At 37.0% G+C, this 20,549-nt stretch overlaps 1 protein-coding gene across 1 annotated transcript; it reads left to right on the top strand.

Moving 5' to 3' along the window:
• The first annotated feature begins 182 nt into the window (after positions 1 to 182).
• Positions 183 to 20,498, top strand: LOC115420454 (serine protease HTRA3-like). The gene is made up of 11 exons (XM_030135736.1): positions 183 to 675; positions 5,120 to 5,225; positions 5,483 to 5,705; positions 7,770 to 7,964; positions 8,379 to 8,411; positions 10,142 to 10,286; positions 10,413 to 10,463; positions 10,596 to 10,653; positions 10,843 to 10,938; positions 12,624 to 12,777; positions 20,355 to 20,498. Exons 1-11 carry the CDS (start codon positions 249 to 251, stop codon positions 20,397 to 20,399), a joined length of 1,533 nt encoding a protein of 510 aa, XP_029991596.1. The 5' UTR covers positions 183 to 248; the 3' UTR covers positions 20,400 to 20,498.
• Positions 20,499 to 20,549: the final 51 nt, after the last annotated feature.

The following is a 20,549-nucleotide window of genomic DNA, read 5'->3' as shown; positions in this document are numbered from 1 at the left end:
CTCTCTGCTCTGCACCTATGAACACATTCACTCCTTTCATACTTTTCTTCAGGCAGGACGTGGGTCACAGTCAGTCCCCTCAGATCCTGAACATGGATGTGGGCCCACTGTGGATCTGATCCTGTTCACTCCAGTCCGGGTCTGCTTTACTGTGACTGGAATAATAATAATAATGATAATATGACTAGAAAGTACCAGGACTGAACCTCATCCCCTGGAGCTTCCTGTCACTTTTCACTTTTATCAGAATGCAAATACTTTTAGTCTTCGCACTTTTTCTCTTTGCGCGTAACTTGACCGGAGCCGCGCGTCCTGACAAGTGCGCGTCCCGGTGCGACACGAGCCTGTGCCCGAGCCCCAGCTGTCCGGGCGGGTACGTCCCGGACCGGTGCAACTGCTGTCTGGTGTGCTCACCGGCTGAGGGGGACCCCTGCGGCCGCAAAAACAGCCTGCCCTGCGGCGACGGTCTGGAGTGTAAGCCGCTGGGCCCGGGGAGGAGGCGAGGGGGGTCCAAGGGGGTCTGCAGGTGCACGAGCCAGCAGGAGGTGTGCGCGAGCGACGGGAGGACCTACGGGAACGTGTGCAAGATGAAGGCGGCCAGCAGGAGAGCCCAGCAGAGAGGGAGCAAGGAAATCACCCAAGAACACCTGGGCTGCTGCTCAGCTCCAGGGGCAGGTAGGGCTGCACCGGGACCGGGTCTGCACCGGGACCGGGTCTGCGTCTGAATAAACACAACATTTGACCCAAGTGTCCATTCAGCTCTGATCCCACTTTACAGAGTTATTTAACATTCTGAAACTATTCATTTGTTCCACTGGTCTGCAAGTAAAATGTTTCCAGAATAAAAGTAATGACATTTTCCCACATGTGAGACACTGATAAAGACTATTCCAGTCCTAAATACTGGTTGGCTGAAGTTTCACAGATACAGTCTTGGGTCAAAATGTGAAATTCAGAATTAATGAGAGAATGGGTTTTTACTCTAAAGCACAGGTGTCAAACATGCGGCCCGGGGGCCAAATCCAGGCCCTGGAATGAATTTGTGAAATGCAAAAATCACACTGAAGATATGAACAATCAAGGATGTTAAAAGCATTTTAGGTCAATTCAATCTAAAAATGATCAGACCAGTAAATACTACCATAATAACCTATAAATTATAAAAACTGGTATTTTTTCTCTTTGTTTTAGTGTAAAAAAAAAAAAAAAAAGTAAAATTACATAAATGTTTACATTTACAGTCTAGTCTTTTATATTAAAAAAAAAAAAAAAAAAGTGAACAACCTCAAATCTTTTAAGAGAAGTATGTGGAATTTTAATAATGTTCTGTCTGTTATTTAATGTTTTGTGTGTTTTTAGATCCACTGTGATCTCTAAGTTGTGATGCATATGGATAAATAATAAACTAAGGTGTAATATTGTTAACATTACACTTATTTTCCTCAAGAATGTTCAGGATGTTCATATTTGTTCATGTTATGTTCGAGTATAATTCATAGATGGAAACATTTTCATTTTGGAATTTTACTTTTTTCACTCAAAAGTTATTATCCTATTATTTATATTATTTTTTGGGCCGGCCCACTTTCTATCATATTAGGCTGTATGTGGCCCCTGAACTAAAGTGGGTTTGACACCCCTGCTCTAAAGGAATATTTGTCTCAGAGCTACTAGATCTACTTAAAACTGTCTGCTCATGACAATACATTCAGTTTATCGATGTATTTATTTGAATATGAATGTCAAAAAAGAAGAAAACTAAATAAACAAACAAAACACTTAAATATAAGATATATAACACATATGCAAAAAGGAGTTAGAAGAAGTATAACTTATAAACTCCCACCCCTTTTCCTTAAATAATTAATAACAATAATAAACTTCCTATCTAAACATATCTATACTCTAATGCCTGATACTGACTGTTAAATAATTTTGTTTCTGGCTTTATATTATTACAAACAAATATAATTTATATAAACACATAATATAAAGTTAATTTTCCCCCTTAAATTCTTACTTCCCTCATGAACGCTGAATAATTTCTGCATACTTGTTGGTAATAGGTTATTTTTTAGCTCAGTACATTATTTGAGCTGTTTGATAGTCCATAATGTCTGTAACATTTACAGGTTCTATCTAGTAGAACATTTATAAATCTATTGAATAAATGTACATAAACCAACATATATATATATATATATATATATATATATATATATATATATATATATATATATATATATATATATATATATATATATATATATATATATGTGTGTGTGTGTGTGTGTGTGTGTGTGTGTGTAATGATCAGCAAACCAACACTTTTTCATTTGTTTTCCAATTAATCATATTCAAATATGTAACATTTAGCACATTTAATCACTGAAGCAGATAATTTCTTTAAAAAAGGAAAGGTAAACCAGTGTTATCCAAGGTAGCAGAGTGTGTGGATGTCTTTTAAAGGAAACACAGTTTAAGCCTGTGTTTTTTCTGGAGTGTGTCTCAAATGGTTTTTCCCTGCATGATAGTAAATTTAAAAGGAAGTCAGTTTGGACTCACAACACAACGAGCAAAAATAAGCAAAGGAATCAAAAAAATGAAGGAAAAATACCAAAATGATCAAAATAATTAACAAAATATTTAACAAAAGCTTTTTTGCTTTTTTTTTTTTTTTTTTTTTTTTTCAGTTGACCCAGTTTTTAAAAATCACAAATCATCATAATCTAGATTTGTACATTGTGATATTTGCACATTTGTGCTTAAATGAAGGTCCCTGACCATGTTTACTGTCATATCAGTGTCCAGTTCTATTATTATCAGGTCAGTCAGTCAGTGTAAACACAGACTTATGTTTGAAAAGTCACGTCTTCATTTCACATGTCATTGAAATCACAGCACTTTGGAGATAACAGTCAGACCATCATGTAACAGTCATTCACCATCAACTTTGGATATTTTGTTGAATATTATTTGCATTTCATCAGAGGTTCTTCATGTATTTGTTACTTGTTACTGAACAAAAATGGGCTTTAGTTCTTAATTTAAATACTGTAGAGTTTATTTTTATATTTACCCATAAAGACCCAGTGCTACTTTTGTGAGTTTCCAAATGAATTCATCTGTCTATTTAAGCTTTCTTACATTGATTTATCACAATTTATTATAATATTATCCTCTGTATTTAGTGTTTTTCACTGTAAATCATGTATTTCCCTATATTTAGATTACTCTGTTTCATTTAGATGTTCATGAAAACTCAGAGTCAATTCAAATGTTATTATATCAAACTAGAAGCACTCGGAGAGCGCAGACCTCCGCCAAGGCTGATCAGTGGCGCCCCCCGTGGGCCCCCCCACCCCTGATCACCACCAAAATTTAATCATTTCTTCCTTATCCCATTTCCAACAAACCCTGAAAATTTCATCCAAATCTGTCCATAACTTTTTGAGTTATGTTGCACACTAACGGACAGACAAACAAACAGACAAACAAACAAACAAACAAACAAACCCTGGCAAAAATATAACCTCCTTGGCGGAGGTAACCAGAGAAAACTGAAGAAAAAGAGACTTTTCACCAAAAATATCAATAACTGAATTTAAAAACAAGTGTGTCCATCCACTGTCGCTGATCCAACTCCATGGGTTTTAATAATAACTAGAAGCACTTGGAGAGCGCAGACCTCCGCCAAGGCTGATCAGTGCCCCCCCCGTGGGCCCCCCCACCCCCGATCACCACCAAAATGTAATCATTTCTTCCTTATCCCATTTCCAACAAACCCTGAAAATTTCATCCAAATCTGTCCATAACTTTTTGAGTTATGTTGCACACTAACGGACAGACAAACAAACAAACAAACAAACAAACAAACAAACCCTGGCAAAAACATAACCTCCTTGGCGTAGGTAATAATCTTTATTTATATAGCACTTTTCATACATTAAAAACTGTAGCACAAAGTGCTTTACATATCAGTTTTACTGGTGAATCAATGTTGTAGAAGATGACAGTGTTTCCATGGTAACTACAGAGCCTCTGAACGTCCAAATGGGTCATATCTGATGAACTGTATTTTACACCAATTATTTACATGTATTGATATGATTAATGGATCAACAGGTATTAAACAGTTTAGATCAGATTATTTTGGTCGCTGGTGGCTGTTTGGGTCTTTATGGGTTAACGTCATAGAGGAAGCATTTCATGTGTCTCACATTTAGACTAACCCTGATGTCTTTAAAAGTTACATTTATAACTTATATACTTTCTTACAGTGGTCCAGTGATTAATTCCAAAGTTGTACATATTAGACACACAAAAAAGGCTTAACAAATGACTTTCAGACCAATAAGGTAACAGACTATGACTTGGTTGTTTTCCCTCTCATCTGTAGAAGAATCTGCACAGACTTTAAATACCTAAAAAATTACATGAAATAAGTACATTTTACATGTCATATTCCACATTTTTAATTCATTAGTGCATTTTTATTTTAGAATGATTTTGTCATGTACACTATATGGACAAAAATATTGGGACACATCATGGCTACAGTTGTAAGATCTCCCGTTCATACTGATTTCAGATACAAACATAAATATTTCCTAAAAGTTTAATCAGAGATTTTTCTTCGTAAGTGCAATGTGAGGAAAGTAGATGGTTAGTTGTGATAGAAAATTATTATTTACAGTCAGAGCATGAAAAATATTTTAGAAATTGCAAGGTAGAACATTTAAAATCATAATCATGGGAACAAAAAAAAAAAGTCAGTGTTGAGAGAAATTAAGTAAAAATCATATCTGAGGCATTTTGGAAGAAAATATAACAATTTAAACAAAACTAACCCATGCAATGATATTTATCACAATATAAAACTATATTATGATATTTGTCATTGTTGTTTTGTATCCCAGACCTGTTAGAAAAGAAACACTCAATGTGTTCCAATACTTTTGTCCATATAGATAGATAGATAGATAGATAGATAGATAGATAGATAGATAGATAGATAGATTCTCCTCCTTTAAGCTGTGTTTAATGCTACAGTCATCATGGTGAATGCTGTATATGTGTGTGTTTATGTTAATGCAGTGGGTTCTTCGTGTCAGTATAGGTTGTTCCCTGGATCATCCCAACAGCCCTCGCTACAAGTTCAATTTCATTGCTGATGTAGTGGAGAAAATAGCTCCTGCTGTCGTCCACATTGAACTCTTTGTAAGGTCTGAGAAACTTGTATGTTTAAAAATGTTTGTCATTTTTTTTGTCTGTATCTTTAGAAACATACAGTAATGGCCTATCTGAGGTTCTTCTGCTTTATACACTGTAGATGTGAATGATTGTTTTGTTATAGCAACTCTTTTCAGTCATAACAGTGGAAGCTTAAACCTCAAATACCCTTCTATTGTTTATTTAATCCTAGAATGAAAACACAGCTTTATTTTTCTGTCTTATTTGACCATCTCCGTCTTTTCTCCAGACACCCTCTGTTTGGCCGACATATGCGCCTCTCCAGCGGCTCCGGATTCATTGTAACCCACTCTGGTGTGATTGTCACTAATGCTCACGTGGTAACCACAGCGACCACAGTGACAGGGAGGCCCCAGTTACGCGTTCAGCTCCACGACGGTGACGCATACGACGCCATGGTCAGGGAAGTGGACAGGAAAGCCGACATCGCTACTATTAAGGTCAATCCTCAGGTGGGGAGAAACACACGGGCAGACTTTACAACCTTTGCCTCACTAAGCTGATGAAACTCCAGTACCGTTCACATCATGTCTTGTTTGAGTGCCAGGCTCCGTCAGTGTTCGGCTAGACATTCATAAGACTAACGGGAAAAGTCTTCTAAACATCAGCTCTGTGACTCACAGACACTGCGCCGATGTGTGTATTCTCACACCCATCTCTGAAATACTTGGACAGCTTTGTAAGTGTCGGACTCTTCTTCTGTGGTGGAAGAAGTGTTCAGGTCCTTTATTTAAGTAAACAGAAGTTCACAGATCTCCTATTAACCCTCCGGTATCCGGGTGCGCTTTTTAGGCACACTTTGCACTTCGTGATAAAAAACATCATATTATTTTTCACAATTTAAATAAGGTTAGAATTCAAAAGTTGTTCATTTGTGCATGATCTTTAAAATTCTGGCCACTAACTAAAATCTGCACATTGTAAACAAAAGAAAATTACAAGACTAGCATCTGACTCCCAAGTGTGCCAAAAATGCACTATTTCTTCCATTATAACCACTGTTTTTGATCCAAAAGCCATTAAGGCATAAATCCTGCTTTTACTGATATCTGGGCTTCATTTGAGAGGTGAGGATCTAAATTAATTTATAAACATTGTTAATGTTGCTGTTAATCATTGACATATGCCAGGCTGCAAAAATCTAATAATATGTAATCCAATTTTTATGTAGTATTTTGAAAAAACAAAAAAACATATTTTGTGTTTTTTGCATCAAAAAATGTAGTGACATCATGATGAAAAGACATCATTTAAAGGGTTAAAAAAAATCTAAAATGAATGATTATTTGATATGTATGATTAGGGCTGACCTTGATTTACAAAAATAAAATCAAATTAGAGCAGAAAAATAAATCAATATATAATATTTAATAGTTTGATTTATAGGTGTGCATTTTACACACACTTGGTGACAGATGCTAGCATTTTTGAACATTTGACCTAGCGCCAAAAATAATAATGCAAATTAACCGATGTTGGAGTTAATCATTGACATATGCCAGGCTGCAAAAATCAAATAATATATGATCCAATTTTTTTTTTCTTCTTAAACTCTTCAATATACTATTTTATGTAGTATATTGAAGAGTTTATGAAGGAAAAAAAAATTGTTTAACTTCTCAAATTTATTTAATGAAAAGATAGTGTATTTTGAACCAGACACCACAGGTTCTAGATAGACTTACCTCTGATCCAGTTCATTCCTTTCTTGGTAAATTCCACTGGCATTTTCAGTTGAATAACCTCTCAGCTGGCATGTCTGTTTCTACACATGAAATTTGACACCATTCTACCACCCTATCTTTTATCTTTTGCAAGGTAACCCACTTCACTTCTATGATTCTTTGGTTCTGGGTATAGCAGCGTGATTGTAAGGGTATTGTATTCCAAAATTATTAATATCTCCCAAAATATTGCTCCTATCAACTTGCCATTTTCTCTCGTCTGTTCCTTGACCAAAAATACACAAATATGACAAACTGCAGTAGTCAGCTCTTACCAGATTTTGTGTGATGTCCGAGACACACAGACAGAGTCCACTTCCTTTTTTATAATATACTGTAGATATCACCGTAAGCCAACACAAAGGACAAGTTTAACAAGAAAAGCACTCGGAGAGCGCAGACCTCCACCAAGACAGATCTGCCTCCCATGCGTGCGTGTTTGTTTGTTTGTTTGTTTGTTTGTTAGTTAGCAAGATAACTCAAAAAGCTATGGATGGATTTGCATGAAATTTTCAGGAAATGTTGATGCTGGCACAAGGGAGAAATGATTAAATTTTGGTGGCGATCGGGGGGTGGGGGGGGCTTGCTTATCTTGCTAACAAACAAACAAACAAACATGCACGCACACAAACACACAAAGCAAAGTGATCACAATACCTCCTGGCGTAGGTAAAAATAAACCAAACTGACCAGCAGGTGGTGATGCTTTAACATAAAATCATGTACATTTTAACACCTCAAGCTCTGCATTAGTTAGTGTGCTGGTGTTTGTTGTTGTGTGTTTTGGAGCAGAAAAAGCTTCCTGTGCTGTCTGTGGGACGCTCGTCTGACCTGAGGCCGGGGGAGTTCGTCGTTGCCATCGGCAGTCCTTTTGCCCTGCAGAACACCGTCACCACCGGCATCGTCAGCACCGCCCAGAGAGACGGCAAAGAGCTGGGCATCAAGGACTCAGACATGGACTACATCCAGACTGATGCCATTATTAATGTGAGCACACACACACACATACAGACGGTTCACATACAGTGTATAGACTACAAATTATTTGGTTCTTACCTAGATTTTAAAAAAAAACAAAAAACTGATTTAGTAGTGTTAGATAACTGATCTTGTTTTAAGAGTTAATTACTTATTTCAGTGTTCATCCGTCTGTAGACATGCTTATTTCTAGATTTAACAATCTGAATTCAAGAAATCTTGTCAAGTGAAATTATCCTGCCTCATGGACAGATATTTCACTTGTTTTGAGTACCTTTTTCCTCAGATTTAGTGTTTTTATCTTGTTTTAGACACCTTTTTTGCAGTGTACAAATCAGGGCCTTGTTTTATAAAGTATATGGATGCAGTTGTCTGTCAATCACTCATATGTTTGTTTCCTTGTTCTTTTCACCTCATCTGAAGTACGGCAATTCAGGAGGGCCTCTTGTTAATTTGGTGAGTGATATGCTGTGATGAACCAAATGATTTCAAAGACTTATTTGATGTGCTTTCAGACTGACTTCCTGAAATCCAGACTTTTCAGTTTGATATGAACTAAATGTGCAGGTGTGAAACCACCTCAGACCACAGTGAGGACCAAACAGATGGTCAGACACCCTCTGAATAGTTTTGGACTCCCAGACCACTTACAGGGGGTTACTCAAGGCTATTGTGACAAAAAAAAAAATTAGAAAAACAAATGTGTGATGGAGGAAGGGAAAAATGAACTGTAGAGATCTGGATGCAGTGTTAACACTCAGAGCTGTGGCTTCTTTCCGCGGTGGCCACTCACGGTACTACAGCAATAAAATAAATAAATGAATTAATCTCCTATTCCACATGTGCTAAAGACTGAATCATGTGGTTATAACACAGAAGCCAGGACGTTTTTGGCTTGTGTACTAATGAAGAGAACAGATGGCATTTTGGAGTTCCAGATCCAGTTTTAATGATACAGCCATGAAAGGAATTACAGACGTCACCCACGACTGTCCACTCACAAAATGGAAAAAAAGGCTTTCAGATGTGAAAACACCCATCTTGAGCTGAAGTTATATTGTTTAAAAAAATAGCAAATCTTTACCTTTTTTTCTTTTTTCTAGGGCTGTCAAACAATTAAAATTTTTTAATCCCATTAATCACAGGGTTGCTGTGGATCATTTTTGATTAATCACGATTAAATATCATTCATTTTTAATCTGTATTAATCGCATTTCATTTTGCCTAAAGAAGGGAATATTTATGCACTTAATGTGTTTGTCACAAACTGGGCGATGCTTTGGCCAAAGTGCTAGCTAGCAGAATCCCCGACAAACGTATGATCTGTGTTAATGTGGTATATATTTATATTTTTAAATATCTTTTTATTTTACTAAAGAAAGTCATCTAGATACAGTACAAACATAGTGATACTGGGTCTTACATTTTGCAGTTCTCCCTTATGCGCTCTTCCCGCCCCCCCACCCCTAAAGGAATAAACCAACTAAACACACTCAAAAGTAACAGGCCACAAACATAAAAGTCTAAATATAAAAAATAAAATAAAATAAATGATAATAACAACAATAAGGGTGGCAACATAAGCATAAGCATAGTGATGCCTGCTGTAACATAAATAGCAGTAGTAGGGCAGTATTCATGGTGTACAAACTCAGACTTTCTCCAGAATATGGTATTTTAAACCGGAAGTGCTTCAGTGAAAAGAAAACTCCGTCCTGCAGAGTGTGTATAATACTTTATGTCAGTCGACTGTTCCGTCTTGGGGTTTTTTTGTCCTCATATTTCCATCCAGAGGACCGACGTACTGTTTTATGTCTTCCATCTTTATTGGCTGGTTCTGCTGCCTGTCTCTACCAGATCAACGGCCCATTTGTTCATGCATGACAGTAACTGTACTTGGACAAACTGCCCCAAATGTTTTGGATGAGATGTTCAGAGTCATTCTGCACTGTAGATGGGTTAATGGGTAAATTTTTAATTAAATTAATCATGATGATTGATTAATCTGCGTTAATGCATTCATTTTGACAACCCTACTTTTTTCATATCTCACTTAATAAATTGCCTATATTGTTGTTATGCTTAAAAGGTGACCAAATTAATTCCCCAAATTATTCCATCATCATATTGTATGCCCTGTAATAACCTTTTTGTGTGTGTGTGTGTGTGTGTGTGTGTGTGTTTAGGATGGCGAGGTTATCGGCATCAACACTCTTAAAGTGACAGCAGGAATCTCTTTTGCGATTCCCTCAGACAGGATCAGCCGCTTCCTGGCAGAGTCTCAAACCAAACACAGCAAAGCACTGGAGTCCAAGTCTGAACGAGACAAAGGTGAAATCAAACCCTTAATACAGTTAGAGTTTTTTAAGCCTGAGACCCTAAGACGTGTTGGAATTCTCGTTGCGAAGTTCTGGTTTCTAAATATTTAACATCTCAGCTTTGTGGTTATTGTTGCAGAAAAAAGCCGCTTACAAAGAGGATTTACAGAGGAGCCGCAGTCTGATGCAGGTGAGAGTCACTCAAATAAACCTTGGATTTTCAAGTCTGCTCAGCTTCTGTAGCTAAGGAAATACAAAAAAAAGTCCCACATGCAATATTTGACTGCAGTGCATAATGGATGTATTTATATGTTGATTTTAGAAGCATCTGGAGGAAAGAGGAGGTTTTTAGGGATCAGGATGCTCACAGTCACTAAAGTGTAAGTTTTTAATACATGCACATTCATTTTCAGCACATAACTGTTTTTATGCATCATCATTTGTAACCTTTCCTGGCACTGCTGATGCAGTATCATTATATTAGTATTCATATTTGTATCAACCTTAGCGCTCCTTTACACATTAGCTTTTGCATTGGCTTCCTTATATTGGTCTTTTGTGTGTCTCAGTCTAGTAGCAGAGTTGAGACGTCAGAACCCAGGCTTTCCTGAAGTCAGCAGTGGCGTTTTAGTGCGACAAGTCATACCTAACACTCCAGCAGAAAAGTATGTTCACACACACATGCAATGACCAAAACACTTACACAACGCAAGGCCAGCAGACACTTCACCAGGAACTAGGCCATGGATCAACAAAGTAGTACAGATTTGTGTGGTGTTTTAGATGATTTACATTTTAACCCTTTCATGCATGATGTCCTTTTCCAAAAGGTTATGAAGGCAATATTCTCCAAACCATATGGGGGCAGTCTCTATAGACCCGAAGCAATACAATGAAAAAAAGTATAATCTTAGTTTTAGAATTTGGACTGTTCTGTGATCTCATAAAATTAACCTCCTAAGACCCAGCCATGGGTTTTCTGTCCACGTTTGTGGACAAGAGTTTCACAGCTTTATATATATGTATATATTTATTTATAAAACTGTCCACCGCAAAGGACATTACATAATTTTAAAAAAAAAATGCTTCTGTAAAAACTGTTGCATAATGATGTTTCCAATGTTAGCAATTATTTAATTAAAAAAATCCAAAACTTGTAGTTTCCTGGGTCTCAGGAGGCTTAATGGATCCATCCATCCATCCATCCATCCATCCATCCATCTTCTTCCGCTTATGCCATGTCGCAGAGGCACCAGTCTAAGCAGGGATCCCCAGACTTCCCTCTCCTCAGGCACCTCCTTTAGCTCCTCCGAGGGCATACTGAGGCTAACCCAGGCCAGCCGAGAGACATATGCCACGTTTCCACTACGTGGAACCAGCTCAGCTCGGCCTGACTTGGCTCGACTTGGTATTCCTGGAGACCGTTTCCATTACAAGATACTACAGACTTTACAGTACCTGGACGTCACAGTGATGCGGCGCATTACTTCCAAGGCGTCTGTTCAGAGAGTTGCTGAAAACTCACTCATTGTGCATTGTCTCATCTGAATTTTTACGTCAGCCACCAAAGACTGAACCTCCTCGACCGGCCATAGTGTAGTTTTGGGCTGTTATCATGTGGATTAATGCAGCGCTATATTTACTGTCCACTTCTGCATCTGTTTTTTGTAAAACGGCGGGTCACAGAGAAAACTGTCTGACCAATCAGTGGTCTGCAGTGTGTACACGTCACGTTTTAGTATCTGGTCCCCAGTCCTGGAACCTCGGCGGAGGTGATACCAAAAAAGTAGTACCGAGTATCAGATTCCAGGTCCTTTTTCGTAATGGAAACGCAAAAAGGCCGAGCTGAGTCGGGTCGAGCTGATACCACGCAGTGGAAACGAGGCAGTAGTCTCTCCAGTGTGTCCTAGGTCTTCCCTGAGGTCTCCTTCTGGTGGGACATGCCCAGAACACCTCCCCAGAGAGGCATTCAGGAGGCATCTGAAACAGCTGTCTGAGCCACCTCAGCACCTCAGCTGGCCTGTCTGGATGTGGAGGAGCAGGGGCTCTACTCTGAGCTCCTCCCTGGTGACTGAGCTCCTCACCCTAAGGGTCTAAGGGTGGACCCAGCCACCCTATGAAGGAAACTCATTTCGACCACTGGTATCTGGGATATTGTATTTTCAGTGTTTGGGTCATGACCTGACTGAAAATCTAGATATTTTTTTTCATAATTCATGCATGAAAGGGTTAATGTGACAATAAAATATGTCATCCTTCAACTAGTCTGAAGGTTTTAGATCAATGTTGGATCATTTTGTTGTCTCTCTGTTGCATCGATCACTATCTCCCATTCTCCTCTGTGTCTTAGTGGAGGCATACAGGAAGGGGATGTTATAGTCAAAGTAAATGGACACCCTGTCCAGACTATTGATGACATCTGGGAGGCGTTACAGGGTCACCAGCCTCTCCTGCTCGAAATTCGCCGAGGCAACGATGACTTACTGTTCAACATCCACCCACAGGTTATGACGCATTGAAGTGTGAAGGAAGTGCATTTGTGTTTACAGTTTTACTCAATTGCTTTGGCTCATTACCTTGAAACTGGGTCGAGATCCTCCAAACTCTAGGTACATTTGTCTAAACAGTTAATGTGGTACAGCCTGGTATCACACAGAAGCTTACCTATAGAAGGTCAGAGCTGACAAGAAGCATTAGGCTCAAAACAAAATCCTACATGAAAAGTCAGTGCAAATGAAACCTTCCTTTGGCAGTGTGTAAAATATAGAGGTCAGAGTGTTACAGATAGCCTTTTTCACTCTTCATACTGGATGTTTACACTTATGTTAATTTTATCTCTCTAACTGAATGCTATTGTCTATCAGTCTTAAAGGAGTGATATTTGTTTTTTTAAATGGAATTATGCATTTTAAAACATTTCCCTGTGGTCTACATAAACTGTAAATGCTCTGCTTGGGTCTGAATTCTTCATTAATTCAACTCCACAGGTCCATCTTCAACCCTATTTCTGAGTAATGACACCAGAAAGATGGTTTTGAGCGCTGGCCCTTTAAATGCACATGAGCCACTTCATGCCCCACCCCCTTCAGGATGTTGACCGTGTTTTCTGTCCTGTTCAGCCACTTGTGTTAATATAACCAACAACTGAACATTTTATGTAATCGACTCAACGTTTGGACATATTTTCAGTATGGACTACAACCGCTGCTGCTGACAAACAATTATGATGTACTCTGAGAAATGTTCGTTGGAAGTCTTGACCTTATATGTGCAAATGACGTGACATAACAAGTTATAAAATGTAACAAATTAAGCAGGAATTAAAATGGATAATTAAAAGATTAAAAATTAAAAGATAGCTTTGCAGCACCTGGAGGGTTCAAATGAAATTGCTTTAAAGTTCTTAAAGTGCATTATGAATAAAGTTGGTATGGTATGGTATGGTATGGTATGGTATGGTATGGTATGGTATGGTATGGTATGGTATGGTATGGTGAAACTTTCTGAACTGTTATGGTCCCCAAATACACAGATAAATCTACCAAAGACTAATAAAAGTGGGTTTGGCACAATATGACCCCTTTAACTCAGTTGGAGGTATCAACACTATAAGGCTTTACATGAGATGCTGTGCACCACAGTAAATACAAAACTCACATCACTAGCATCTAATCAGACGGAATGTATTATTAGTTCATTTAAAGCACAGGTGTCTAACATATGGCCCGCGGGCCAAAACTGGCACACCAAAGGCTCCAATCCAGCCTATGGGATGAATTTTTGAGATGCAAAGACTACACTGAAGTTATTAACAATCAGGGATGTTAAAGTATTTTTAGTTCATATTCCACATACAGACCAGTATGGCCTAAAGTGGATCAGACCAGTAAAACAGGATCATAATAAATATTGACAACTCCAAATATTTCTCTTTTGTTTTAGTGTAAAAAGTAAAATTCCATAAAAATGTTGACATTTACAAACTATCCTTTCACACAGAATGTGAATTACCTGAACAAATATGAACAACTGGAAATGTCTTAAGGGAAGGAAGGGACATTTAAATAATATTCTGTCTGTTACTAAATGTTTTGTGTGTTTTAGGTCCACTGTGATCTGTAAGTTGTAATGAACATTTGAAAATGATAAACTGAAGCAAAATATTGTTAAAATAGCACTTATTTGTATTAACAAATTTGAGGTTGTTATTCACATTTTTTAAGGAAACTTTGTAGATGTAAACATTTTCATAATGTACTTTGACTTTTTTCATTATTATTATTTTACTGGTAAAATACAGTTTATCATCTTTTCATGGTCATCAGATATGACCCATTTGGATGTTCAGAGGCTCTATTGTTACGGTGGAAACACTGACATCTTCTACAACATCAATTCACCAGTAAAACCCATGGAGTTGGATCAATGACAATGGATGGACACACTGGGTTTATGTTCAGTTAATAATAGATTTGACCAAAAAAGACACTTTTTCTTCAGTTTTCCCTGCATTTATATAACTTTCAACTATAATCTGAGTTTTTATTAACGTGTACATGACCAGTGAATTAAATATAGGAAAATACATGATTTTCACTGAAAAAAACCCCACAAAATACAGAAGATAAAATTATAATAAAATGATGATAAATCACTTAAGAAAAATTAAATACAGAGAACAATTCATTTGGGAACTGACACAAAAGTAACCCTTGGGATTTTTGCGATGTAAATTGTGACTCCTTAATCCTGCTGTTTGTGTTTTGTATGTTTAACCATGTTTGTAGTAAAATAAGAAAAATAAAGTTAAAAAAAAAAAAAAGTTAAAAAAAAAAAAAAAAAAAGTAGCCCTGGGTCTTTATGGGTTAATGATCATTTTAGATAATTTTGTAATGATTTTGATTTAGAAATTGCACAAATAGCACCTTTTGATAAAAGTACCCAGTAGATTGTATGTTTGCAGAATTGTGCCAAACTAAGCAAAGCAGTTGAAGAAAACTTAAACTGATGTGCAGGACTCAGTACAGTGACAGGAAGTGTCCCGACATCTGCCCCCAGTCTGATGTTCATTTCTTTTGATGTATTTTTCTGAATTCCTTTTAACATAGTAGGCTGTGTTCAATCACACACACACACACACACACACACACACACACACACACTAGTTTACTACTTATGACAGCCAACCTTTTTTGGCTCGTGACCCCATTTTAACCTCACAGATCTCTGGTGACCCCTGACATTCAAAATGGAGACTTTTTTTTTGTTGCAAAAATTAATTTGTTTTTGATCATGTAATAGTTTGCTATACTATGTTGCAAATAAATGTTAATTTTAGATGACAGTCTATATAATGTATATTATTATGGACGGAGGCAGAAAAGCCAGGTGTAGATTACTGCACAAAGTGAGAATTTGATTTTCCTTGGTCAGGATATGTACAGTCAGTCCAGCTTGGATTTACAAGACAATTAATCCTGAACAAACAAGAACTCAAACTATGAATTATGAAAGAGCTGCAGCATCTGAAACCGACCACAATGAACATTTGACAGATGAACCGTACCACAGTGCTTCAGTTTCAGTTTCACAGTTTGTCATGTCTTTTATGTATTCTGATTGTCTCTGTCAACTCACCATATATTTTTTATTAGCAAGGTATTTTTTATATTTCATTTTTTTTAATCACTTACTAGAAATTTCAGGCGACCCCACATGGGGTCCCGACCCCAAGGTTGGAATACACTGTATCAGACTGTGTTCAATCACACACACTAGTTTACCACTTATGACAGCCTTTAAACTATTACAAATACAATGCATTGCACTGCACGATATGGTTGAAAAATCAAAGCTTGCAAATAAAGTACAGGTCATATTTTCATGAGTGTGGATCTGTGTGTGCGTCCATCTGTCTGTCTGTCTGTGTGCATGTGGGACCAGCAGATGCCGTCCATCTGCACAGATGGCAGGTTGGATTCCTTTGTTTACGTCCTGTGCCCCCTCCTCTTGTGCCTCCTCTGTGCTTTGGACAGACGTTCTCCTAAGTTAAACAAACCTAAGCTGACACCTACACACACAGTCTGTTACTGGAAAAGTCACTGTCATCCTCTCCTGTTTTGGTCATGGAAATCTTCATCCAGAACAGTTTCTGAACCTTGAAGTTAAGGATGTTGGCTTCAGTACAGAAAATCCTTGAATGGAGTGATCTACTCTGTTTGGATGGTGGTATTTTAGATCATCAAAGTACTGAGTAAAACGTTAAAAAATACATATATACAAGTAGCAATGATGTCTTTGTGTCTTGGTATTGCATTGTTCAAGGCTATAAACATAAAACCTTCTCCCACAAATGAAATAAGCTCAATAAAATCACCTTTTAACCTCACTTGCTTACACATAGCTCATAAACAACATGCAGACAGACATAACCTCCCTACTTTGTTTGAACAATCTCTGCCATGTTTCTATTAGTGGTCAAACTGTGTAGAGGAAAGACAAAGGAAAAAGCAATGAAAGAACATCTGACCTGACATGAAATACAGTATATATACACAGAAACACACTACGTTTGAGTATAAAACTGGTAGAAAAGTATCAAAGTTTCCTCTGTTTTAGAGTGAAAAAAGTAACATTACACTATGAAAATGTTTACACAAACTACCCATCAGCCTGCCCGCGGGCCGAAAAAATTATATTAATATTCATCTACTATAAAAATATAATAAATCAGGATAATGGATGTTTTTTTCAACTTTTGCTCAAAGTTTAGACCCTAATGTTAACAAAAGTACATCAAAAGTGTATTTTAGTGCAAACTTTAATGTTCAAACATGATTTTTAATCTTTGTGGGGTGAAATATACGCTATTAAAAATCTCCAACACAAACAATTAATTTATGCATATCATCGTCAATCCAGCCAAAAAAAACAGGCGAGGATAAAAAATTCTAATGTTTCTTTTAGTTTGGTACAGTTTACTCCGGCATAGTAATAGATACAATATTTTAGACAATGGGAATAGATTCTGTGAGGCCTCTAAATGTCCATAGACACCAAGAACATCCATATGAACCTTATTATTGTGAAGTAGTTCTTCATTTACTTTGGGAATGTCTTTTTAGGCGTTTTTCCCTTGAAAATATGGTCAGGGTTAAACGGGTTAAAACAGAGGTCACCAACCCTGGTCCTGGAGAGCTACTATCCTGCATGTTTTATATGTTCCCCTCTTCCAGTCCACCTGACTGACGGTCATTATCAGACTTCTGCAGAGCTTGATGATAGGTTTATCATTTGAATCAGGTGTTGGAAGAAGGATACATCTGCCACTTTTATGTCTGTGCTGGATTATGGGGACATTATTTATATGAATGCATCGTCTCAGAGCTTAACCCTTTCATGCATGAATTATGAGAACCTTAGTCAAGATTTTTTTTTTCCAGAGTGTTTTTATTCCTCTTTAGGCATGAAAAAAAAAAAAAACAATGTGATTGAATTAAAAAAAAAAATCAACCTGTTTTTCATGGAGTTATAAAAATGTCCACTCAGCTGCAGCATGAATTTTACTCTTGAAGCAAAGACACATGTATTTAAAACCCAATATCATAAAGTGATATGAAAACAGTGAAATGAAACCATGTTTAATGCAGCTAATCTGATGTTTTCTCACATTTTAACATATTCTAATACTAGTTATTACTCACTTCATGGAGATAATATGTAAAAAATAAATAATAACAATGGATTTCCACTCAAGAACCAATCAAGAACAGCAAAGTTACAATAATGGTATGAATTGCAGTTTATGAGATGATGCATAAGTGTCCACTGTGTTGGCTGATATGGAACTAAAACAACAAAACCCATGAATATACAAGAGAACAGTTGGAGAAGAACTGTCCACTGGAGTGACCACTGTGCATGAAAGGGTTAAATGCCCTTGATACTGTTTATCCTGGTTCTCTGAGGTTTATCACAGGCCTCAGAGCCAGGACTCATCATTAGTCACTTTTCCATTGGACATCTGCGCAAAACTTTACCGATATTTACTAAATGTCGAAAAAACAGAAGTGCATAATGTTGGTTTTTCCATTAAATCACAAATGCGATGATTTGTTTATTTATTGTCGTGAGATGACAGGAGAAGTCATTCCGTAAACATGGCGACGAACGTAAATATGGTGTTGATTTACAGATATATTCATTATTATTATATATTACCCCTCTATCTCGTACTAAATTAAAAAATCATTGGGTTTCCTGGTGTGTCCACACATACCTCGACATGTTTCTTCTTCTTCTTCACTTGTTGTAACATACGTCAACATCCAGTTTTTTAATTCACCTGACTCTAGTTGCGTGATATACCATTTGCGCTACGCCCAAAAAACCACCTCTTGCCAGCGCAAAAAACTTTTAATCAAAAAATGAGACTTTTGGCAAAATTGTCATTTTTCCTTTAGGTACATTTTTATGCGCAAGTTATATTTGTGCAATTTGAGGGTCAATGGAAAAACAAACTAATTTTAGCAAAAAAAAAAAAAATTGTCTCTGTTTTGAATGTGTGGGGTCACCAGAAATTTGTGATGTTAAAATGGGGTCATGAGCCAAAAAAGGTTGGAAACCACTGGTCTAGACTTATCCAAACCTGGCTTTGGACCCTCATTCAACAACAAGTCATACATTTTAGAAATTAATTTACATGTGTTCCCTTCGTAAAGAAATCTTTCAACGTCATCCATGACAGGCAGAGTCTTTGCGATGCTTTTGTTCATGTTGACTGATATTGACAAAAAAAAAAAAATCAGATCTGAGCACCAGATGTGAACTGCATGGGCACTAAAGGATGGCAGTCTGGTGTCAAACTCATTTTAGTTCAGGGGCCACATTCAGCTACATTTAATCTGAAATGGGCCGAACCTGTAAAATAATAACATAATTATATATAAATAATGTCAACTCCAAACTTTTCTTTATGTTTTACAGCAAAAAAAAAGTTGATTTACATTATGAAAAGGTTTACATCTGCAAACTATCTTTTCAAAAGATGCGAATAACATGAAAAAACTGAAAAAATAAGTATAATTTGAACAATATTATGCCTCAGTTTATCATTTACACACGTACATTATAACTTACAGATCACAGTGGATCTACAAATACATAAAAACATTTAGTAACAGGCAGGATCTTGTTAAAATTGCACTTACTTCTCATAAGACATTTCAGGTTTTTCATATTTGTTCAGGTTATTCACATTTTTTGTGAAATAATACTTTGTTTTAGTGTAAATACATGAAAATATTTACATTTACAAAGGGAAAAGTTTAGAATTGTCATTATTTCTATGTTATTATGATAGTATTTGACTGAATCCTGCCCACTTGAGGTTGAATTGGTCTCAATGTGGAACCTGAACTAAAAGGATTGTTAATATCTTAGTTTAGTTTAGTTTAGTTTAGTTTAGTTTAGTTTAGTTTACTTTAGTTTACTTTAGTTTAGTTTATTTGAAAAGGGACAATGCAATTTCCTAAAACACATGGTTACACATGGTTAAAAAAAAAAAGCCAGAATTAGCCAGAAGGCTGGTTTTCATCTGTAGTCCCCTGGCCAAGTTTTAAAAAGGCAGTAAAAAAACAAACATTTACAGGAGAAAGACATGGTTAGACATTTGATAGGGCACTAATGTAACAAATAACATATACATAACAGACTGTTAAGGGAGCACAAAACACACAATGCCTGTACAATATAATACAAGATACATATTCAAACACTTACTATACAATTAAAAGAGAATAAGACATCACAACGTATCACGACAACATTTGATCACAACATCAAAACATCACAACAGGCTTGTCTTTTGTAGTGTAATCTTTGAATTTCACTAATTCATCCCAAGGGCCAGATTGCACCCTTTGGCGGGCCAGTTTTGGCCCCCGGGCCGCATGTTTGACACCTGTGGACTCCAGTATCACCCAGTAGTAGTTTTCTTTTTTCCTGCGTGTCTCCAGGTCTCAGCTGCAATGCATTTCTGTGTCGCTGACCCACTTTCCTGAGTGTGTATGTGGTATTCTAGGTCTTGCCAAGACATACCGTCACTGGAGAGCACCAGACTACTTGAGCAGGCAGAGGACGCAGCTGTTTGTCCTTATAGAGACAAAACTCATCATCGCATTAAAACTCAGTCTGTGAATCAAAATATCTCCTGTTTTGTATATCAAAGCATGAAACCACTACTACATCTACAAAAAGTCTGTGTGCGCATTTGAAG

The sequence above is a fragment of the Sphaeramia orbicularis genome, chromosome 1 (assembly GCF_902148855.1).
Source record: "Sphaeramia orbicularis chromosome 1, fSphaOr1.1, whole genome shotgun sequence".
In the NCBI taxonomy this organism is placed as follows: domain Eukaryota; kingdom Metazoa; phylum Chordata; class Actinopteri; order Kurtiformes; family Apogonidae; genus Sphaeramia; species Sphaeramia orbicularis.
The sequence above is the reverse complement of the archived record's forward strand: the minus strand, read 5'-3'. Positions and strand labels throughout refer to the sequence as shown.

What these genes read in the sequence shown, in the direction of transcription:
- LOC115420454 (XM_030135736.1), top strand. Translation starts at nt 249, where the DNA reads ATGCAAATACTTTTAGTCTTCGCACTTTTTCTCTTTGCGCGTAACTTG. An exon ending in CACATTGAACTCTTTGTAAG is followed by an intron (nt 5,226 to 5,482) that starts GTCTGAGAAACT and finishes TCTTTTCTCCAG; the next exon opens with ACACCCTCTGTTTGGCCGAC. An exon ending in GAGGGCCTCTTGTTAATTTG is followed by an intron (nt 8,412 to 10,141) that starts GTGAGTGATATG and finishes GTGTGTGTTTAG; the next exon opens with GATGGCGAGGTTATCGGCAT.